This window comes from Ruditapes philippinarum, unplaced genomic scaffold, assembly GCF_026571515.1.
Source record: "Ruditapes philippinarum isolate M1 unplaced genomic scaffold, ASM2657151v2 ctg2192_1_1_1_1, whole genome shotgun sequence".
In the NCBI taxonomy this organism is placed as follows: Eukaryota; Metazoa; Mollusca; class Bivalvia; order Venerida; family Veneridae; genus Ruditapes; species Ruditapes philippinarum.
Window position 1 is genome coordinate 12,415 of NW_026858086.1, and position 24,797 is coordinate 37,211.

A 24,797-nucleotide genomic window follows, 5' to 3' on the forward strand; every position below is an offset into this window, starting at 1 on the left:
GTCATTTCTTTGACAATTAGAATAATTCATCTGGAAAATCGGAGTGAGCGAATGATCTGATTTTTTTCACGTTATTGGTCTAGCTCTGCATAAAATTGGATAATGCGGTACATTGAATAATGAATTGTATAAGTCAAGTAACGACAAAAGTCACGACCATACTTTATGGTAATATTTCAATTATGGAAAAAAAACTTCCGTTCAGGACCGCTGTAATTATTGCTGGTGCATACGCTTGAAAGTTTTCAATTACTTTCAAGAAGAATATAATAGTTATGACTAATAACGTATTATTAAGATCGCCATTGGCGTCATGTATATATAAGGAAGCTATTTGTGACGAGATATTTTAACCATGTACATGTATCTATATAACATGGCACATGAGGCATACAGGAGGCATACAGGAGGTATGCAAACACTAATATTTTTTTTATATTAAAAAGTAGATTAGTACAGATATTTTAAATTTTAAGATAATGTTTTCCATTCTAGGCGTACTTTTGAAATACAATTATGTTCACAAGTGTAATGAAGTATAACAGCAAATATTGTTTAGCACATCTCTTACATTGTTTAGGTCACGTAAATAAAATGATCTATAAAAATGCATGTTCGCTGTTAAAAACGCTGTTATAATGAAGTTTCTGTAAAAAAATGTCAAAATGGCATCATTTATAAACTTCGTCAGTTTCAATGGGTTATTTAATAAATACTACTTATTTTTGCAAATAATTTGTACAATTCATATTATTTCATTTTCAAACTAACATTTTAGCAACCATCAAAAAAGGCATGCACTGGATGACAATGGACATTCCTTAGGTAGAAAAAGCCAAATGTTATTATACATAAGATAGGCTGAGAAAAATAACAGATAGTAACATTTAATGATTTAGCAGGAATGCCCGGAATAAAGACGACAAAAATACATCAACAAAAAAAAACACTGTATCCTAAAATATTTGTTAAACGAGTTGAATTTCAAAATTGTTTTCACAATTACCTCTTTTTTTTCTCGTGTCAAGCCATTTTAATTATGTTAAAATACCATTAACACAAGGAAATACATCTAACTAAAAAAAATGAAAACTGTAATTGTCACTGTTAAATTTTAAGGTAATGAGGGAATTACTGTCAACATAGCATTTGTCTACGCAAGATACTTAAAAAGTACATATGTACATACAGTAAATATGTCTTCTTGAGTAACCATCAAATAGCTTAAGTTTCCAATTTTCATGGGCACTACAAAAATGACGAGTTCAAACAAGAAAAGAGACATCTCTTTCATTTAACACCTTTCAAATGCTTGAAAGTTACATATTGATTATAGCATTAACGCCTTTCTGTTCTCTGGAACTAAAAAAAACAATAAAATGATTGAGAACATTTACTTTAAACCATACTCAGCCTTCATCAAACAAAATCTACCATAAAAAATCTGCATATCAATTTACACTTTCATAGAGTAGATATTTAATTTAAAACTTTCTAACATATAATTAGTGCCGATACTAATTAACGTTCAGGAACTGAATATAGCATTATATTTCATAGGAAATATGATAAACAAGATCAACAAGGAAAGGCGGCGTTCAATGAACGCAACCCCCATATGACCCAGCAACAAGAACCAGTGGCAAGGAGCCCAGGCGGACCCCAAACAAAAACAGGACAGGGCAAAGACAGCACATGGACAGGTTAACACACTTATGTGTTAACCTGCATTGGTTTGCTACATTACATGATTATTTAAGAGATAAATTGAGAAGAAAAGTTTAAACTTCCTGTTGAATAATGTTCGGCAAAAATGTGGATACTAGACAAAATACATTGCTAGAAATATAGAAAAAGAAATGAAAATATATGCTTCTAAAAACAACTATTTTACAATCAATCATGGAAAGTTTTATCTTATAGAGAAACAGAAAGCAGTATAAAATCATTTTGAAATGTAACATGGTAATTTGATAATCACATTAATATGAGCCAAAGTAAGTATTTAATAAAACTTGTATTAAGCAACATGTTCCAATACAATAATTCTCCATGATACGATGAATTTATTTGTTTTTAATCTATCAACATTACATGTTTATTCAGCAAAAATGTTCAAGTCGTGAAACATCTTCAGCTATGAAACCTTTTTGAAACTTGGATGCTCTTGACCTGATTTCAGCACATGTTCTATGAACGTCGCCTTGCCTTGTTGATCTTTGTTCTCATTTTTATTGATGAAGACAAAACACATATTGAAATTTATACATCTTGAAATTTAAACCATTGATGAGAAAAAATTGGAAGCCATATGTAAACAATCACACAATAATGGAAATTTGTATTTGCACTTAATCAGGGTTGAGGTTAAATACTTAAATATGTCTGGTGTTTAATGTGCACAAATAAATAGAATAAATAAATAGAATAATACTTGTAAATATTTTACCATTACAATGCTACAATAAATTACATAATAAAAATGAGGCAAACATTATAGACACATGTTAATTTACACCGTCGTTGTAATTAATGACACCTTAGTCTGATTTGAAGGTCGTTATTTTGTATAAAACAATAATCGTCAAAATGGAAACCTCAAAGGTTGTCTTGGAGGAAAAATTAAATTAAGTGTTTAAAATATTCCTATCTGATTTGTAATGTTACCACTAAATCCATCTTAACAATATATGTTTTTGTTTATTAGCACAAATTTTACCACTTCGCTTAAAAGTAAGCATCAAAACTTGTTCAATGCTATTCGGAGCACGTGGTCTACAATGCTGTAAGGACTTTAAGCTAGGCACGTTCACTTTCAAAACATTGAGGAATGACATGGGCTGTGTTTATATCGGTCAGACGCTCCTATGTTCTTCGTCTGACAGACTTACCGCTGTCCCGAATAATTTGAACTCTATTAAAGACAATAAATCAAGAAACTTAAAGATAGTTCCTATGTTCATTATACAACACTTATCTATTCTTTTAAAGACATTTAATCGTAAAAGATCCATTTAATGAGCTTCAAATTTTAATTTCTCAGATACTGCTTATTCTGCTTATTTAGCTTGTGTCGAGACAATTTTCAAATTGTATCAAAATGCCATTTACACAAGGAAAGACATCAAATTAAAAACTGATCATTGTAATTATCACTGTTTAATTCCAAGTGAATGGATAAAGGCTGAGAGGGAAATTACTGACGATGCAACTTTTTGCCTATCAAACATGCTGAAATACGTATAGCAAGCTATTTGGTCAATTGTTGATAACGAATTCAAAAGCTTAAGTGTCAAGTTTCATTCGCAAAACAAAAATTTAATACTCTAACAAAATGATTCCGTTATCGCTTTCATATAACAAAAAATAAACAACGAAAAACAAACAAACAAAGAAAGAAAAAACAAACAAACCAAAACTGAAAATAAAAAAAAATGAAATAAAAAAAAAAGAGAACAAACACATAATAATATTAACCTATAATTTAGAATAGAAAGTCTATAAATTTTCTGCTCTCGTTAAACATAATCGTTTTTAATCTTGTTTATCTATCACTACCACATAAAAATCTCAACTCCAAAATCAAAATCACAATCAGAAAGAAAGGGTAGCATTCAATGAGTGCATCCCCATCAAAAAGAAATCAGCATCACATGACCATAGAGTCAACTTTCAATCTAGAATGTTCTAAATATAAACCGAGGCGTTAAACATCTTAAGTTTTTCAAATATGGCTATATATAAATGATCTGAATACAAAAATGCCTCTAGCATTAAATTTCATGGATAATGATTATGTCGAATCTTCGTGGGATAATAAGAACTTATACGCTTATGATTAAATGTTAAAGTTAGGAAAAGAATTTATTTCCTGACAGATAAAACTGATTGCACGAAAAAGCAAAACTTTGAAGATATACACTTGATTGATCTACATACTTAAAGTCAGCATTCAAAAAGGTTTTGTTTTATAATTCCATTGACTTTTTGTCACCGCAAGACCATTTTCGAATGGGCGAGGGTTGGACCACAAACACTGAAAACATAATCTCTTAACTGATGAGTCTAGGTTTTGACTTAACTGACACACTTGTGACTATGGAATAGACCTGGATATAGGTTTCAAGTCGGAATTATTGCTAAATATCACTGCCACTGGTTAAGGTCCGTTAAAGTGAGTGGAAGCATCAGCAGGGACGAACGAACTGACCTTGTTGTGTTATATAAAGGTTCATTGACTGATCTGCGGTACATCAATGAAATGTTAGATACCAAGATTAAACTGTATGCCGGGGCAGTAAGCAATCGGCTTCTTTTGAATGGGCCTGGATGGTCCAAGTCTACATGCAAAGGGAGGGTATTGAGCGCATTTAGTGGACTAAACTCTTGGATGTAGAAAGTCTTTCGCTTCTCTAACACAAAATCAGTACAAATGTTAAATTGGTCATTCCTCATTTTGATCAAACATTAAAAATCATTTGTTATGTAAATTGTATATGCTATGTAGGAAATCAAATCACTGCCAAAAATATTAACACTCAATTATTATGCAAATAGTTTGGGTTTAGCGAAAGTTCATAATTTCACGCTCAAAAGAATGTTAATTTTATTGTTAAATTAAAATCACACATATGGGAAAAAGTAAATCACAATTTTGAAAATGAATTGGTTAACTTCAAACACAAAACATGAATTGTTGATTAATATACGTTACGGAAAAATTACTGAACGACTGGCCAAATTGATTAATTGATACAATACAATAGACATATGTTTCATTATTTCACGATATTGTCAAACAATTCGAATCTTGTCTCCGTAAAAGAACAATTTTTCAAAACATTGCAGACTAAACACAAAGTAAAATGAGACGTTCAAGTGGATGCAATCAAACACATATGAAGACAGCTTAATGCAGAATCTAGACTTTAAATAATTGATTCTGCTTTTATTCATTAAATACACCGATTAGTGTGAAAGCTGATACCGTTAAAATGCTTTCATGTAATGAACGTTTGACATCAATAAACATGGACAAAGCATTGTCTGTCAGTATAAAACATTTAACATTTCAATATTAACACAGACATTAGATAAAAGACGATATATGTGATAAAACATCTATCCTTTGTTGAGTCTTGTATAAAACCTTGTAAGCTTTATGCAGGTCGTAACAAGCGGTGTGTGGTAGGTAGTTATTTTACAAGCCTGGTGAATTGAGATATTAAGATTCATTGGTGCGATATTAAAAGCCCATTATACCTCCTTAGAAATGCTTTTATTATTTCTGAAAAGCTGTACTTTTAGAGTATACAAAAAAGTTACTCATTGGCCATTTTCCTGAACCACCCTTTTCATCTTTTGCTTTCTTACAATTAGTACAATTAAAGTGAATAAATATTTTGTATGGAAGTCAAAATATTACTTTGTTTACAATTTGCTACATTTTTACAATTTTTGTCAAATTTATCGCTTCTTCCTTCATGTAACATTCCCCAAAACTATTATTAAAGTTATATTTGCCCTAAATAAGGAGTAAAAATTTATTTGCTTCTTAAACATATTATGGCTTTAACCCATTACGCGATATACACGCCTTTTAACGCCTTTTTCACCCCCCCCCCTTTTTTTGTTGTCTTAAATGGTGAAAAAATGCCTTATTTAGGCCCCCAACACTTGTTTTTGTTTGAGAAATGTTGTTAAAAAAGTGACCACTTTTTCGGCGCGGCCCCCAACCAAAAGATACATCAGGGGGTTGCCAGAAGGGGGCGGAGTCCCCGTCATGGCCAAGAAAATTTTGGACTTGTGACAGGCTATAAATGACCCCAGATTGATCATAAGGTAACGTGTAACCAACACTGAAAAGCATCTGACTCTATCTCTATCCATTGAGAAATCAATTTTGATGTAAAAAATCAACGCAAAATAGTGATTTTTGGCAATTTTGAGATGTCCCCTCGTTGCCATGGTTACAGAAAATTTAAGCCTGAGCATGTTGTTGCAAGGGCAATGGTCCAGTCAACATTTGTGCCAAGTTTGATTAGTGTTGAAGAAGTTTTTATAGTATTATAGCAATTTGAACTTGTAACGGGAGACTTTTCAATGAAAACAGCCATTTTTCACAAAATGCTCATGAAGTAATGGGTTTAATACATAAAATATTACTCCTTAATTGACATAACAGTTAAATATATAAGTTAATATTAATTTCATAATTTCTTATCATTGCAGTCAATACATATATGGTCGTTTGATTGATTGGTTAAAAAGAATTAACACTATATTTACATGCATCTCGAAACTATAAAAAGGACGTTAAAGACTATTGCAAACCACTTGAAACTTGTAAACCGAAGGCACCACACAGTCCTTCCATACCGTTTTGATGAAATAATAAGTATCGACATATATTCGTCACCATGTCCATTTTTATTTGGCAGTCTTTTGACAATGTCTACAGACATTCAAACCATTCGGAAGTTTATCATTTACTGAACAAAAAGAAAGAAACTACTCCTGTATTTAAGTGCAGATATACACAAATACGAAAATCAGAAAAAAATATTGCTGATTAATTATCCAAAAGGGGTAGCCGATTAATATCGGGTATCACAACCTTCAAAATGAAGGACTGCCTGGAATCGTTGGAGCAGAAAACGGATCAGCGTTTTGATTTCGGCTTGTGGAATGTTGTCCCATTCCTGAGTTAATGCTTGTAGTAGCTGCGTGACGTTTGACAATGGAATAGGGTAATTTGGAAGCGATTGCGCAGGTGTTTGTTCCGAATATAGCGGTATTGGGCCCGCGTGGTGACGCGAGGACGTCCACTACGTGGTCGATCTTCTGGACGCCCTGTTATTTAAAAACGTTGCCTAAGGTGTCCAATAGTACGATTAGAACATCCAATATGCATAGCGACGGCATTCATCATCATACCAGCAATAAGCATGCCAATTTGGAATATTGCGGAATTCTAGGCATATCAAAAAAAAGAAAACTGAAGAAAATAAACGCCTTTTTCGTATAGACATGAAAGTCTAAAAAAATTAACTGAAAGGTTTCATAAAATATACACGGATCTACTGGTCCGTGAAAATCGCGTTCAGTGGGTTTTTCCTGCAAAACGTGTTAAATTCGAATTAAAATTTGTTTTATCGGACACATAATCGTTCGCCCGAATACAACAACAACGACAACGACATTTGTTTAGCAATTAAGAATTATTACAATGCTTTAAGCCATATTATACATTGGACATAAGGTGAAAAATGACACGAATTATCATCAGTCATCTAATATCTTTTGCATAAAGAAGCTTACACAGTGAATAAACTGTTTTGACATAAGTAAATATAAATCGTCATACAAATATGATGTCTTTCAATTTTCTAAATTATTTAGATATTTGAAAATATACTGAGAGTCCTCCACTATATCGACCTTTCTTTGTTCCTGTGCTTTTATTACCAAAAATATGATAACTGCTACATCCTTCGATATCTACGTTGTATGTATGTTTTTTATTAATCCATGTTTCGCTTCACAAAATAAGGTCAAACGAATTTATTTATTTGATAATTTCATCATCAGTTATCTTTTGCAATAATTCATAAAAATTCCATGAGATACATTTTAGGTCCTCCCGACTCCCAATTTGTTTAACTTCCTCACTGTCTTTTTACTGCACGAAAAGTCCATCACCGATCCATTTGATTTATTTCCGACTGTTTTTTCTCTTCGCATAATATGATTTAACGTTTGCTTTTTATAGAGTTGATTTAGTAGCTGCACTACTAGCCTATTACATTTTACCAAAATAGGCCTTTGTCCCTTTCCTTTTGTCTTCAATGAACCTTTTTATAGCTAGTACAAAGTCCTCGTCTTCTTCTTTTTATCCATAAAACATAAGAGTTTCCTTTAATTCATGAAATTCTACATCATTAATTTTTGATTCAAGTTCTTAGTTTTTTTGCTTAAAGATTGTTCACCATTTCTTAGAAGTTTTTACATTTTTTCACCTAACCTTTTAATTTCTTGCTTTGCCGACTCTACTTCTTCTTACTTTTATCAGTTTCCTGATTTATGAATGTACATGATGCTTCAGTTTGTTCAACACGTATGTCAATGGCTTTGATTTAATTTCTAATGTTTCAATTTTAAAACATATCCTATTCACGGCTTTTTCAATAGTATAACTTTTAGACATTGATTTCTTAAATTGTATCATATCGTTTATCAAATCAGTGGCCCAAAGTGAAATATATGTAGCTCATTTGACATTTTGATTTTTAAAATAACAGTATATATTCGCTTAAACACAGGGGCAGTTTCTATTTTTGAGCAAGAAAATTTAAACTCATTGCTCATTGCTAAGTACTGTTTGTTTTAAAATAGCTCATAGCTGCCAATACAAACTAAAATAAATTCATATTAACTAAAATAATATCATAATTATCATCTCTATGTTAAATATCAAGAAAGAAATTAAACTGCACCTTCATAATTTATGTTTTACACTTAATATTAGCTTCTTAATTACAAGGTGTTACTCTAATTTGTGGCGAATGTTTCATAAATTTAAAGCATAAAGCCATTTACAATAGTTTATGAAAACTGTTCTAATTAAGTTTCGTTAAGTGCGTCCTTGATTTGATTAATTATCTACTTTGTGCTATATTTTTATATTACGCAAGATATATATGTGTCAATATTATTGAATGTTTGCTTGAAAAACATTATTTATATTAAGGTCTTCACCTCAGTTCGCCGAACTGACATCTAAAAATGAGAATTTATAGGCGACTGTAACATTTTACTCAAAATCTGGCATACTTTAGATAAAATATGAAACTTTCACTCAGGTCTATATTTTCAAGTAATGCGCATTTAACATGCTCTAAGACTTATATGTTAACGTTTTAAAACTTACGTACGATCTTTTTAACGAAATACACTGAGACATTACGCGTTATATAATCAATTATCAAATAAATAGTTTATAGGTTCTTTTTAAAAAATCCAATTTCGAAACACACAAGATAAGATATATTGGGTCAAAATTATGTTAAGAAAAAAATAATAATATCTTTTTCGTTTGGAGAAAAAAAGCTGACAAATATTGTCCTTCTGGGCATTCTTTTGGAACAAAACACCATCCTATGTCTACAATAATGAAAATAAACATTAGCTTTGTAGTTAATGTACTTGAAGGTTTCTTCGTACACGTCACATTTCCACAATTAATACATTTCATTAAGCCATCGTCTCCAATGAGATAAAACAAGCATTAAGTTTAATTATATTTTGTTATATCATTGTTTCGTCAAATAAGCTTAAACTACTTATTTTGACAATCTTGGCAAATGAAAATTTAAAATGACGCTTTATAAGACCAATCAAAATTTGTATGATGTAAAATTAAAACAAAAGTATAAATAAAAAAAAAACAACAAGAGCAAAATATTACAATAAGTAAAATGAAACCACGATCTAATTTATAGTAATGTTCCTCAGCTTGTAGCAGAACATTCTCTATTATGAAAATAGCCTTAAGACTTTTCTTTTCAATTTTAATTTTACAAGTTCAATTTAATATATTTTGACTGATAAAGGTTTTCAATTCTAAAACTCAGACTCAATAATAATCAAGGTCCATTTTAATGAATCAATTTATGACCTTACTTGACAATGTAATAAAGTTTGGTGTGGAATATTAGAATCTCTATTTAAAACTTAAAGTGTTTTATATGATCAGATAGAGTGTTGTCTATTGATGCCAGACATGCATTAATTTAGAAGCATTACAGGCATATCAGGTATCCCACTTTCCGGTGTATATTACATGCAACAGCATTTGCAATAATTTTAATTTAATGAAGTCTTCCATCAATGTTTTTTGCATTTCTACTGCAACAAGCTTTGGAACTGCATTTAAAATTGCAGTATAATGCATATAAAATATATCTTTTCCCATTGAGTACCACTGAAGCTGGTGCTATGGGGCGTCAGGGTTGTTGCACTTTTCATTATCCTTCATCTGCAGACTCAATTAAACCTAGTCTGCAATATTCATGTAATTTTGTTGTGATTATATCCATTCTTCCAGATTTTGATTCTCGAAATGTGTTATAGCAAATATCCAAGAAAGGAACACGTTGCTTTTATATTTTTGTTTTAGCATTAGACACTACATTTATACAACGTAGTCACTTTACACAGCCATAAAACGAACACAACAAATTTGTTTATCATTGATGTTTATGTATATTTTTTTCAAGATGAAGTTATAAAAAGTAAGACAAAATTAAAGATATTAAAACAACAACGATATTAATTAATGTTTAATTCGCTTCTTTCATTTGTATCAGTTAAGTTACAACAATGTCGATACAGGGTGACATGAAATAACAGCTTATTTTGCTAAAAATTAAACATATTTAATTTAGCAAAATTGGTTGTTACTAATCATATAAGATAGGATTGATCAAACTGATTTTCTGTAACCCGTTAAGATAAATAAACTAAACATGTAATTTCTTAGCAATCTGATATTTCAAATGATCTCAAAGCAAGAAGGCGAGTCAATATACTAAATATGTTCTACCAGAGTAACCATTTAATTATTTTCCCTCTATGTATATTATTTTCTTTCACTTATCGGAATATTAACCATAAACGCCATAACTATTAACGCAAGCGTGAAATGAAGAAAAATTGTTTAATCTATGAGATATATTTTGGACGTTTAGAATTCAGTATACAAATTGGCCATATTATTGCTTGCTCTCATGGTTAAAAGCGGTCTATAGAACAACATAAAGAATGATAGAAAACTTCAAGCGATTATGTCTAGAAGATATTGTGAAATAAACAATTGTTAATTATATAAATTCTGATGTAATTCGTTTGAAAAGAGCCACCTGATAAGAGAAAAATATATATTTAATAGCAATAAATTTCATATTCTAAGACATTATGAGAGAGAATGTCTCTAATTTATTTCAGTTAAAAGGGCGAAATCTTAATTGCCTTAAAGCCACGAGTTGAAGTTTCAAGGCAAACCGGTTTCTTCTTTAGTATGATTGTTTTTTGTCTTGATTTATAACGCACACATAATCATTGTGATTTTAAATCTTTTTTGATTGGGTTTTACGTCGCGCCAACTCATTAGTGGTCAAATGGCAATTGTTTAACCTTTACTTTTGGACGAAGACCTCAAATGCCAGTCTGTGCATTATTTAAGGCACCGACGTTAGATAGCTTCCTCACGTGAAGAAATCATGGTCACTGTCGGGATTCGAACCAACAGCGGTGATGAGCAGAGGTTTTGAAGCCAACAACTTTAACCACTCGGTCACAAGTAAATTTCTTTTAAATTCTTTAAAATACATTCGACAGTCTCGCATAGCTAAAATGCCAAAATACTAGTAGTTTATTTTATTAAAGCACACTATCAAAAGTTTAAACTTTTAACTTGTTTAAATAAGTATGCATAGGACTATAAAAATGCTAAGAATAATATGTATTTCTGTTTTATTCATTAAATAAATAGATATTTCCTCCAGTCGTGATACTAATTACTATCCCCAATAATTAAAGTTATATTTGCTATTTTTATTTCGAAATCAATTTGTTTCCCTATATATTTACTGGAATATATAAGCAATAAAATATGATTCAATTAAAATTAATTAAAGTTATGAAGTCACATTAATTTTCGTTAATTTAATATCAATTATACTTTCATATGAATATAAATATGAATTTGGAAACATTTGCAAATACAGAGCAAATTCTGCGGAGCGGCCACTCTGTAGACAAAACCCTTTCAACAATAACTAACTATTTCAGTTCTTCCAGAAGAATGATATCACAATAAAACTCTACGGAGTAATGCCTTTGTGCAACAAATGGTCTTTTGTCTGCTGACTTTGTACCGTACAAATATGCTTTTAGTGCATTTAAGCCATAATTCAGTAAAAAATAAATCTCATCTCAAAAGCGTCAACAACTCACTTTTTAAACAGTCTCATGTCATGTTATTTTATACTTTACTATGCTAAATAATTTAATTGAAGTTGTATACTAGTATCTTTCAATCTGGACAAAACCTTTTTTTATTGTAAAATTGTCAAAATATGTACTTACTGAAAAACCAAAACCGAACAATGTCATTCATGATCTGACAGTACAGTTGTGCTGTCTTATCGTGATCTGCACTAGTTTCATATGAAGAATAAGTTGCCGACATCAAACCCATGTTAAATTACTTTTTGCACATTCAATAGACAGTAAGTCATTTGAATATTTTCAATCGGCAATTTGCAATTAGGTTAAATCATTATACAGACTTCAAACTCCCTAGCAAATTGTGATCTCTCAGGAACATAATAGTATTATAATTATTTGATTAATCCCGTATGATTGCTAGAATGGAATTCATTGTCTAGTTTTCATTCGGTAATTGTATGTTATTCCAATAATTTCGGGATACCTGGTGAATTGTCAGCAAAGTTGTTGATGCTCATATGAATTAAAGTTAGCAAGCGAGTTTATTTAATAATCTTCATAGTGATTTCATTTCTGTTTTTCATATTGTTTGGCATTTGATGCAATAGGAATTCGATGATAATATTTTTTTATTAACCCTATCAACGAGTGCCTGGTTTGTGTGCTTGGGTTTATAACCTCATGCCTCCAGATACGTCAACATTTCAATTATATCAAACTCAGGAAAAATGTACTAAGATTGTAAGAAAAGAAAAGATATTCAAGATTTAAGTTACTATTTACATTTTATGTGCGACTTATGACATATGTTGCAGTATTTAATTATGTATCACCATATTTCTAATGCGTGACTTACGTAGTCAGGGCTATTTTTGCTGTGCATGTTTAACAATAACGTTCTAGGGTCTCCATAGTCGCGAAAGAAACTCCGTGAACACACCAAGTACGTACTATGAACACACTGTAGATGCTGCATAGTCGCCTTATAAACGCACATTTATCGTCTGATACGTTATTGGCTCTATGGTGACCTTAGGACATTAGTATTGCAAACAGGTAGTTTTTAACACGACTATGGCATTTCGAGGCCGTTCTTGTGTCGCCGTTAGGGCACCGCAAGAACGCCTTAGTCGCCGTAGAAACGTAATACACACCCTAAGAAGATACAGAAGACCACGTAAGAACACTTTAGGAACACTTGTTTGTATATAAACACACAAAGCAAGACATCGGTGTGACTGCTTGCTGAAATTTGTGATTTTGTAAAACAAAAGACGCCAGGACTCCGAGTACCACCATGGCGTTTTCGGAAAAATAGCGATTTAGGTCCCCGGAAGAACGCCATGTCGATGTAACGGGGTAAGAAGATATAACGTTTGTACTGATACAATTTGAAACAACAAAACAACAGTAGATATTTTGGAAGGACTCACATCATTTGCAAAAAGAATCAATGATAAAACTTGATACAAATGATAATTTATTCATATTTTTCATATCAATGTGAAATATCTTCTGTTTAATTCATGTAATTGTTTAAAATGTTATTATTTATCTTTATTGTGTGTTGATATCTTTCATCAATATGTAGATTAGTAGTTAATTAATATGTATCGCAATATCTGCCGCACACATTATAAATAAATTAATTTATTGATTTCTGTAATTCTTATCAATTATCTGTGGTATTTGAAATGTTAAATATTTCATTTATCTGAACATTTATTACGTAAGCGCCAATTTCAAGTTATAAACATTTGAAATTCTATCTTTCCTTTGTATCATTGTATATGAGAATACATCAGTTTTGTTGTTTTCTCCTGTTTTGTTTGGTTTTACAGCGCATCAGCACAGTTTAGGTCATATTGCGCCGAAACAGGAAAGATGATTTAGGCTACCCTTGGGTGTTACCAAGAGTCAAAACTTACCAACCTGATGGAACTAAGAGATGCATAGATTCCACTTAGTTGAAACTATTTTGTCTCATTTTACAATCATGCAGGGTTAAACGGTGGCTGCAATTCTGAAGTAGAGAAAAACAGAATCCCGAAAGAAAGTCCAGCACGGCAAAATTAAAAATGTTGCGGGCTCGGTTTGATTGAGCCTGTTCATAGACGGTACTGGAAAATGCAAATAACCGTCCACACCGCCTAGAATCGGCTTAAGCAGACTTCAACATTTAAAACACGAAAATGGTGAAATTTAAAAATATCTGTAGATTTGTGCATACGGCGGTTATCATGGAACCTTCAATATGACACAGAAGTACCATTCCATGAAAAGCGGCGTATGGTCCCCAAGTTAAGGAATGCGTTTGCCCTAAACTTGTATCTGGTACATTTTCAAATCAAATGTACTTATGCTAAATGTCTTATAAGAAGCACTCATAAGATGTTTATTAATATAAATCAGTATATTCTTCTTTGTAATCAACGTTGCTTAAATACGGATGTTTTATGTAGTTAAGTTGCCGATATGCCAAAGAAACAAGAAATAATATGCGTTTTTTTTTGTAAAAATAGAGGTCTAAAATAAGGTTTCAGGAACTGCTTTGAATCAATGCAGTTCAGTTTTGTTTATACAGCTTGTAAGGCTTTTATTTGTAAAATAACAGTTTATCTGCTACTTTAATGTGTGCTTAATATCAGTTAGAATGTGTTTATTGACGACTGAAATATCGAGCACCTTTCAACATAAATATTTTGATTTAGTATTAATTAACAATACAACACATTGTGGTTAACCTATTAAGTGATTAATAAAACAATTCATCTAAAAAGGTTTCAATAAGCAATTTGTAAATTGAGAATTGTTATACAGATAAACGATTTTTAACACACAGTGCTCTCTTGAGACTGTATGGTACAATGTTTTATTAATCCTCTTCGATTGTTATTCATTGACCGTCGTTCTGCTTCAGCCCTTGTTAAATATTCTATTCAAAATGTCAGGCTACCTGTCATTCAGTCGATGTCTAATATCAAGGTCATACAAAACCATAGACAATAGTTCAGCAAGTGCAGCTATAAATATTAAAGCAATGCAAACCACCATGCTGGACCAAAATCAAAAACGGTTGGTTATATTCTAAAGCTGTTGTGCTATAATAGATGTAACATTTATAACTCTTTAGTAATACAATTCGGACAAACTGTGGATATGCAATGTCAAATGAAAGTAAATTGAAGGTTACATTATTGTGTGAATATAACCAAAACCATTAAAATAACAACAACAGGAGCCGCCAAATTATTTTAGTTTAAAATCTCAGTAAAATTTGATTGAAGTGTTTAAACACGTTTTATCAAATTATATATCAGTTTGCTAGTTTAAAGTTATCTTAAGAATACTAGTGTTTACATAATGATTAAGTAAAAACGAGATTATCAATTTATAAAACAAATATTATATGGGCACCACATTTGAAAATCTATCCTATTTGAATGCAACATTCAATGTATTTCATTTTCATAATCTGTAAAACATTGTATTCTTATAATACCGGGGTACCTTGTGAACTGGCAGCAAAAGTTATTAAAGCTCTGGTGCATACAAGCAAGCGAAATAGATAAAAATAGAATTACTGAAAAAAAGTCCAAAAAGACAAAATTGAAAATTTTGTAGGCTCGGTTTGATTGCGCCTGTTCATGGACGGTACTGGAAAGAAAGCCTGATACAATTAAGTTGTTTATGTTGTCTTTTTTGTCATTTGAGGCAATTAGAATTCGATGATGATATTATATATAAGTGAAATTACAAAATGGAATTGAATGATTACACGAGGCACCTTCATATTCGTGTTTAATGTATCGAGTATTGAAAAGTGCCTTATCCATGGACAATTATTTCAATAAAATGTAGTATTGGTCACTCTACTTAATACTCGTCGATATAGATTAGGAGTTGTCCGTCTAGCAGTTTGTCTGTACGACCGTCCGTTCTTATGTCTGTCCGGTGTCCGTCACGAAATTATCTGTCAGATAATTGAATGTAGCATCAAAGTTTGAAACATTTTGAAGTTACTCATAAGGTACTGGAGACACCAATTTGACACAACTGTATTTATCCAATTAGTGGAAATCAATCACACTGTTTTAGAACCATATTTTTTATAGAAAGTCATTCTTCATAATTCGCTTTTGAGTAATTTAATTAATACTACGAAACAAACAATTAAACTTTGACTGTTATATGCAAATGTACAATTAATAAATGTTTTGAAAATAAATTTTAGCGTGTAGAATAATAACAATATTGAAGTTAAATTTCTTTTTATATTCAAATCAATTCAGATTTAATCTCATTTAATCTCATTTTCAAAAATAGTAGCTGATCTCTTTTTCATTTTGAATTCTCTCCTTTGCAAATAATCAAACTTTTGGTCATGTTGAAAAATGTCTTCATAAAATGTAAGTATGAAAGCGAACGGATAGCATTCAACTGGTCTAAAACTGTCATCTGGATTATATTTAATTTCATATTATTTTCATCAATGCAAATTAAATTCTGCTGCACTGCAGATTGCACGACTTGCGCATTGTCTGTAAATTATCTGTAAATGAATTTATGTGATTGGAAAAGTCATTTTACTCATAGTTTCTGTTTCTCTTCTTAATTAAGGTTTATTCTCTTTTTCTCACTCAGTGTTACAACAGTGTTATCGGTGTTCCTCATGTGTCTACCTACGAGGAAAAACCTTTTCTCAAGATTTGTCTATTGTCGCACACAATTGTTTGTATTCCTTCTGGTTTTTGCTTACGGTAAGTATCTCTCTTTCCCTCCCATATTTGTTGTTTTCAATTGTATCTTCCCCATGTTTTTTTGTTTTGGTTCCCTTCTGCTTCGCCCTTATCCTTTTCTAGGTCTTTTAATTAATTTAATTACCTTGTAGATTTTTATGATGTCCTCGTTTGAATCATTTATTATAACATCCCATCCGTTTTTAGCCCGTGTTTCCTGTACTGTTTGGTGTCCTGCTTGGCTCCTTGCTGATGGTCCGGTGTTGGCGGATGCGTTCATTGAATAAGAAGGATAAAAATGCTTGTAGCATGAAATTCAGTTAATATATTATTATTTGCCATTCTTGGAGGAAGGCAGTCTAGTGCTGGTGTAACTCTCCAGGATCGATGGTTAGGAATATATGACTGAAATACTGTTGGAAAAGGGTGTAAAATGAAACAAACAAACAAACAAAACAATTTGTAATTCTAACACGACCCGCATTTTTCCCTATTGAACATAGAAGAACCGAAAGTGTGTGTTATTACGCAATAAAATCACTGTTTGACTTTCTATATTTAGATTGTGTTGGAAGCTATATGCTTACTGAAAACACTCTCGAATCAATTGTTATAATTAATGGGTGTAAAGTTTCCTGCTTAACAACGGCCTGCCCCTAGCGGGTTTTGACCAATGCGGTAACTGTTTGATTACGCGTTAACCGCAACTTTACAATATTTCTTTACTACTAACAATCTGAAATGATATAACTTTCACTCATTTGCTTTAATTTCTGACTGAATTTAATATTTTCGTTTATTCAAATACTCGTTACTTTTACCTCACAAACTATGACGGATCTCTTTATGAAACAAACTCATACTGTGCTGTTTAATTTTTAATATAGCTTATGAACTTACACTACGGCAATTGATTGTGTGTAATAGGTAATTTGTACATTGACAATCGTTACATTGACAAACAATTTATTAACAAATCGCGCACTCACGGGAACGTGTGGTATAATGTTTCATTAATCCCTTTTGTTTGCTAGGATCAATGTTATTTATTGACATTTGTTTCCTTCATTATTTGTTAAGCATGTAATTCCAATAACATCGGGATACCTGCTGAACTTCAGCAAAAGTCATTGATGATCTAACGAATAAAAACAAGCAGGTGGGCAATCGGTTTTGTACACTATGTCATCAATTTTTTTCATTTTAACATTTACATTATGTAGATTATATACAACAATTGCCATACAAACTGGTTTTTTTAATTATTAACATGATGAAAATAATGTAAAATGAAAATTCAGGAACATTCCGCCACACGGGACATCCTCAAAATGCGTGATTAATGACGTGTCGAGTCCACATTATATGTGTTTAATTATTTCATGTTTCATATCTTTTTATAGGAGGCCTGACAACAGCTTAGAAATTATTGTCGTGCTTGTGGTAATTTAGTTCTTTCTATTCGGCTTTTTTCTTGTTGGGTGGTTCTAGTATATCTCATTTGAATACTGTTGAATCACCCTTAGGATATGTGGCCTGCTTTTTAAATTTGTCTTTCAACGTCTTATCTGTGATATGCAGGCTTCATAACCTCTGGACCCCTTTCCAAATTCCATTTTATTTAGTTCCGCCCATTGTTTTCTTGTTTAGGGCACACGCATTTTTTTACTTGGGGACCATATGCCGCTTTTCATGGAATGGCAATTACGTGCCTCATTGAAGGTTCCATGATAACCGCCATATGAACACATCTGCGGATGTTTAAAAAAGTTCATTTTAAACGTTGAATTCTGCTAAAGCCGGTGCTAGGGGGCTCGGACGGTAGTTTGCACTTAACAGTTCCGTCCATGAACAGGCTCAATCAAACCGAGCCTGCAACATTTTCAGTTATGCCGTGTTGGGCTTTCTTCAGGGATTCTTATTTTCTCTATTTTAGAAGCAGATTCGAATACTTTGCATAATTTGTATGAATATTATCGGATGACTTCTTCTACCCGTATATCTACGGGTTTTAAAAGTAGAAAATTTGCTTTGTTTTATCACAATAATTATATATTATTCACATTATTACACTTTAAAACGATTTATAAACACAAAGTATTCTATTTACTCTTTTATTATTTCCTTGAGTCAGTGTAATACATTTATGTTAGGTGCTCCTTCAATTACTTGTAGTAAGCATTTTTTCCGATTATGTCAATCTACCAGCTATTTATTAACAAAAAGCAGATTTCGCTGTCGCATACGAATGTCCTTTGAAACAACAACGTACTATTTGCGAAACAAAATCATACTATGTTGTTTCAATCAAGTGAAAACACGAATGAACAGGACGGCAATTGATTTATCTAAATAGGTTTTTTTTCTAAAATGACAATTGTCTACATAGACAAACTATTAATTAACACATTGTGCTCTGTTGGGAACGTATGGTATAATATTTCATTAATCCCTTTTGTGTGCTAGAATCAATGTGATTCATTGACATTCTTTTCTCTTTCATTATTTGTTAAGCATGTCATTCCAATGACACCAGGATACCTGCTGAACTACTGTCAACAAAAGTTATTGATGCGCTAACGAATTAAAGCCAGCACGCGAGTAAGCTGTTATAAAAGATATCATGCAGATTGTTTTTCATTTTTCCTTTTGTTAACTTATAATTGGATTATAAAACAATCACTAAGTTAACTTTTATAAACAAATGTATAAAAAATGTGAAATGATAAATCATAAACATTCCGCCACATGGGACATCCTCATGTTCATGATTAATGCATCAAGTCGACCTTTTGAATGTTTAATTATTTCAAGTTTTATATTAATTGTACAGGATACCTGCCACACAATTTAAAGTCAGATTGGATTACTTTACATTATTCATATGAATATTATCGGATGATAACATTCATGTTAGAATATTCATAAATTCCAAAATATCGGACATGTTTTCTGGTTTATATTTTCATAGTTTGCTCACAATAGAAACATTTTACCTTTTCAATATACCTTCCTGTAGACAACATTTTGCATCTGTAACATGTACTTATTATACTTTCTTAAATCATTGAAATAGTTTTGTTTTCCTGCAATGTTCTCTTAATATTTCGTATTCGCGTTTCTTTTTAATTTCTGAAATATATGTTTAGTTGTTTTTCCTTTGGTCTGAAATTTTGTTGTTTTGTGAAGTGATGCGACTACGAAATAATCAGATTCATTCACATATTAATTAGATAACATGATCCTTGGACAAATATGGTAATATCATTGCATTTCATAATGTACAATACGTAAATCATTAGTTTTCACGAGCATTAATCTTAATATCTTTGGAATTTATCATAAAATATATTTACTTAAATTATGTGGTATTTTAAACGTATTATGTGTTATATGTTTATATAATGAAATAAAGGATAACGGATTATTATTTGAACCCTTAAAAAGGAATTGAATAAATGCTTATTAATTATAAACTGAACTGTATGATTTACATATCGTATTGTTACACTGCTTTAGTTTCGTGCTCATATCGTACCCAAGCAAGGTATTTATTTGAGGTAATGTCTCATTTGGACGAGATAAAAAGTAGTAAAAGAACAATGGCTGCTATTCCTTACCCCTGAAAAAACAAAGGTTTCTGAACAAACTTTTTTGGGGGATATTCTTTTATGATTACTTAACAAACAAAAAAACTTTGTAAAATTAATCATTATTATGTGTATTGCAAATAGGCTGTTGACGTAAAAAAGGTGAAAGACAATATTAATAAAAATCTATTTTATCCAATTTAATTTGATTAAAAGTATTTAAAATTAACCTCCTGGAAGAACCCTTGCTGTTGTTTTTGTTTTGTTAGATTTTGGTGGTTTCTTTTGCATTATAAATTTTCATATATGCAGACAATCGAATCTTTCATTAAAATTCATATCGTTCCTTTCTTTGCATTATTATGTATATTGCAAGTATGATGCTAAACATAGAAAAAGTTAAAGAGAATGTGGAACGAAAAGTTCTTATTTGATTGAAAAGGGATTTTTGAAATTTGAAATTAACCTCCTGAGAAAAACTTTTGTTGTTGTTTGTTCGGTTTTCTGTTTTTTATTATAAATTTTCATATTTGCAGATAATCACAGATAATCAAACCTTTGAAAATATGTTGGCATCGTTCCTGAAAACAATTTTTATCAATATGTCGTTTAAGTTGATTGGAATAAAGAACACACAAATAATGCATGGTTACACTCCAACAAAATTGCTACACTCCACAAATTGCTTTAAAATGTCGCCTTGGTTATATTCAATTTTGTACCATTCAAAATCAAAAACGGAAGAAAACATACACCGCTCATTGCTCAACTAAAATTTTGTCCGTAAATTATCTTTAAGGGAAATAATCTGATTTAAAACGTTTGTGTGGTCTCTATTTATTTTCTGTTTTCTCTTAATCAATGTTTATTTCATTTTTTCTATCATTTTTTACAGTATAAAATCGACAAATATGAATCAATGCAGTTGATATCCATTCGGTTCATTTTTCATTTAGCTTTAAAAGTAATGTTATCTTACTAGACCTGCATATTAGGAAATTAAAAAGATTGAGGTAAATATACACTAACAAATGCTTACATAATCAAATGGTATATTAAATTATAGCATTTACACCGAATGCTAAAATAGGTATTGAAATAAAATTATCTGTCTTCTTTTGATACAAAAAGTGATTAATAGACTTTTCTGTTACCAAGAGAACTGTAAATATGTCTGCATCGCAAATATGTTGCCTGTTTGTTTTTAAACATCATATTTACAATCATTATTACAATTATCTCAAAACTCAGTCGTATTTTGATTAAGGTCAATTATCTCTCATGAATACATCTTGAATAAATCAAATCATTTGTTCGAAAATCTCATGAAAAAAACATATTTGATCTTAGTGTAGCGTTTATATCACTTAAATGCAATGCAATAAATTAGTTTCCACAATTCCGCAAATTCTGGAAATGGGAGAGATCCGTTGAGAGAAATGAAAGCAACAGTTAAAAGTTTAAAATTGAAGACTCGGTGTGATTGAGTATGTTGTTCAAAAGATAATGTAAGTTGCAATATCTCTCACGCCTAAAGTCACAGCTTTAAGAATATATTCAATCCTCAACTCTAAATGTTTTGTTATAAATCATCATGATTTCGTTGATCAAAATAGAAAATAGCCTAACAGTCATAGATATACGTAATGAGATTTCATAATTGTCAAATGAAATTCAGCATTACAAACGTGCAGTATAATAACAAATAATACTCATTCATGTGTTTCTTTGACATGAAACAATAATTATTATGATTTTCATTCTATTTTAGAGATAAGTATCGGCGGGTTCAGGTCATTTAATTATTGATTTGAAATAATCTTTTTTTTTAAGTTTAGGTCCTTAAAGGACTGATTTGAAATAAATTTCTATTAAATTGTTATGATTATGTAAATAATTAACATACTAATGTTTCTCAAAATATTTGTAAATATACAATAGATTGAATGCAAGGCAAAAGACTTCAGGAAAAATGTAAATCTACCCTTGACTGGATATTAATACTTGTGATGGAATGCCTTTAATATTTTATTTACACAGGATATGCAGCGTTTGCTGACTGTTAGTTAGTTAGTTAGTTAGTTAGTTAGTTAGTTAGTAAGTTAGTTAGTTAGTAAGTAAGTTAGTTAGTTTGTTTGTTTGTTTGTTTGTTTGTTTCAGTGTCATCAATGTTCCCTCTTTTACAGGATAAAGGAAGGACAACAGATGTTCTTAATGTATTTATGACGAAGTATTTATCGTTTATGATAAAACACTTCTTCCTAACTTTAATATGTCTTTTACAATGATTGCAAAGAAGTTTTTGTCGTCATTTTTCTTCTTTTTAAAGGTTTCAAAACGATCTTGCATTACCTGCTACGGTTTCTGGACTATTGGCAGACGCATTTCTATGTCTTTCTGAATATGGTGATAATTCTTAAGAATATAACATAATTATCTGAAGTAGTTTGCATCATTTTAAGTCAATACTTGACCGTTCTATGAAACCTTTCAGTAAATTGCATCTTTTGACATCATTGTAGAAGCGAGATGATAATCACATCCTTTCATAGCCCTAATGTCTCCATTTATTCTAGTTACCGCTCTTGACTGAAATAATTTCCATTTCCATTTCTGTATTTCAATTCATTTTTCATTGTTATATTGTTCTGGTTGTTCGGGATTATGATACCAGCACTATTAAGTGTTGAAAATTGAGTACCGCTCAAGTACAAGCCGGTGCTAGGGGGCGTGAGGGATGTTGCACTTATTCATTTCCCTCATGTACAGACTCAATCAAACCGAGTCCTCAATTTTCATGTAATTTTGTTGTGATTAATGCTTCCGAGGGATCACTTTGTTTCCAGATTTTTTTTCATTCCTGCACTGATTAGTTAACTATTCAATTCGGATCCCATTCACAGATCCCATTCATTTTGTATTGTTTTATGCACTGGATATATTACTTTGATATTTGTATGTCAAATGTGTTGTTAAAGGATTTCTTTTCTAAAAGAATCGCGTAATTGTCCCATTATCACAGTAACGGGTAGACTTTGGAAACTTTTATATGAAAATTAAAATGGATTTGTTCAAAACAATAGGATATAGATTATAAATTATAAATGACAATCAATAAGTGGCTTTTGTAAAACAATCTGAGTGTATGAAAAATGATTGAATGATCGCCAGATTAACTGTTTTAATTGTGGTGCTTTATGGTTCTTCTCATTCAATTTAACAATTCCGTTAACGTATTTTAAAGTAGAAAATGATAAACCGGTAACTAATTACTGTCTTCTTTTTGAATTTATCATATGTAATACATACTTTATTGTTATGATAAATTTTCCACTGGTTTAAATCGATGAGCTTAATATTTGACTTCTCCAATTTTTTTGCAATAAAAGCAATGGTTGCAGGACCTAACACAAAATACAAACTATTTAGGTTCGTTCTCTATTTTTATTTAGTTTAACACATCAAGAAATATAATAAATATGAAGTCTTTTGAAAACACAGTTGTAAAACGAAATTTGTTTTTTAATTGTCTTTATAAGCAATGACAGAATTTGTTTACAGTTACTTTAGAAACGACAGTGTACGACATGAAGCACACAAACATTGTTAAATAACACACTTCTATATAATATTCTTGGCGGGTATACCATAATCATATTCCAACAAACGCTTGAACAAAATAACAAAAAAAAATCTTTATCAAAAAGCAACTCAACCCTTTTTTTAAGCAACTGACAAAGTTTTTTTATTATTTATTTTAGAGATAAGTTTTCTTAAAATGTTATTATGATAGAAATAGTATAGTCTGTCGCCATTCTAACATATGCACGGAAATTTTAATATATTTCATTGAACAATATTCCAGAAAATTAATACACTGTTCTATTGATTTATAATTGTTACTTTAATAAATTCACTGTGTATCTGATGATATGATTTTAACTTATGAGCCATGCATAGTGTCAAACTGATTTCAAATTTTATTAAAATAGTTAATTTCTGATGTCATTATTACGTCATAAGTTCTCGTTATGACGTCAACATCTTGAAGACGCTGCCTTTCTATTCGTCACCGATGTATGCTCTTATTTTGTCTAAGCCACTTTCCTGAAATGATAAGATATAATGAATATTCATAACCAACAAAATGGTGAAGTGAAAAATCAGAATAAACCTCATTTTACTATTCTTTTCAACATTCAAATTACAGGCATATTATTGGTTGCATTTGAGTATGTCTTCTTTTTTTACATATTTACATCTATCTCATACTCGCATCACTCCGTACAAATGGTACTGCACGGCCGTGCATATATTTTGATGTTACGTCATTTGCGTTATACAAACATAGTGTAAAAACGTGCTAAAATGTAAACGTCACAGTGTAGACGCATCAATAAAAAATTATTCTTTTCACTTTAAACAGTCGTTATTTTGGTATGTGATAAATAGAACATTA

The 24,797-nt window shown here is 31.0% G+C and overlaps 1 protein-coding gene across 10 annotated transcripts in view; it reads right to left on the minus strand.

The window, feature by feature from the left end:
* Nucleotides 1-23,768: 23,768 nt before the first annotated feature.
* Nucleotides 23,769-24,797, minus strand: part of LOC132752033 (FMRFamide-related neuropeptides-like) — a 49,943-nt gene continuing 48,914 nt past the window's right edge. For all 10 annotated transcript variants that reach the window (XM_060742296.1, XM_060742298.1, XM_060742297.1 and 7 more), the window contains one exon: nt 23,769-24,445. In XM_060742296.1, coding sequence (XP_060598279.1) covers nt 24,401-24,445 — 45 coding nt within the window. In that variant the 3' untranslated portion in view covers nt 23,769-24,400. The remainder of the gene's footprint in view (nt 24,446-24,797) is intronic.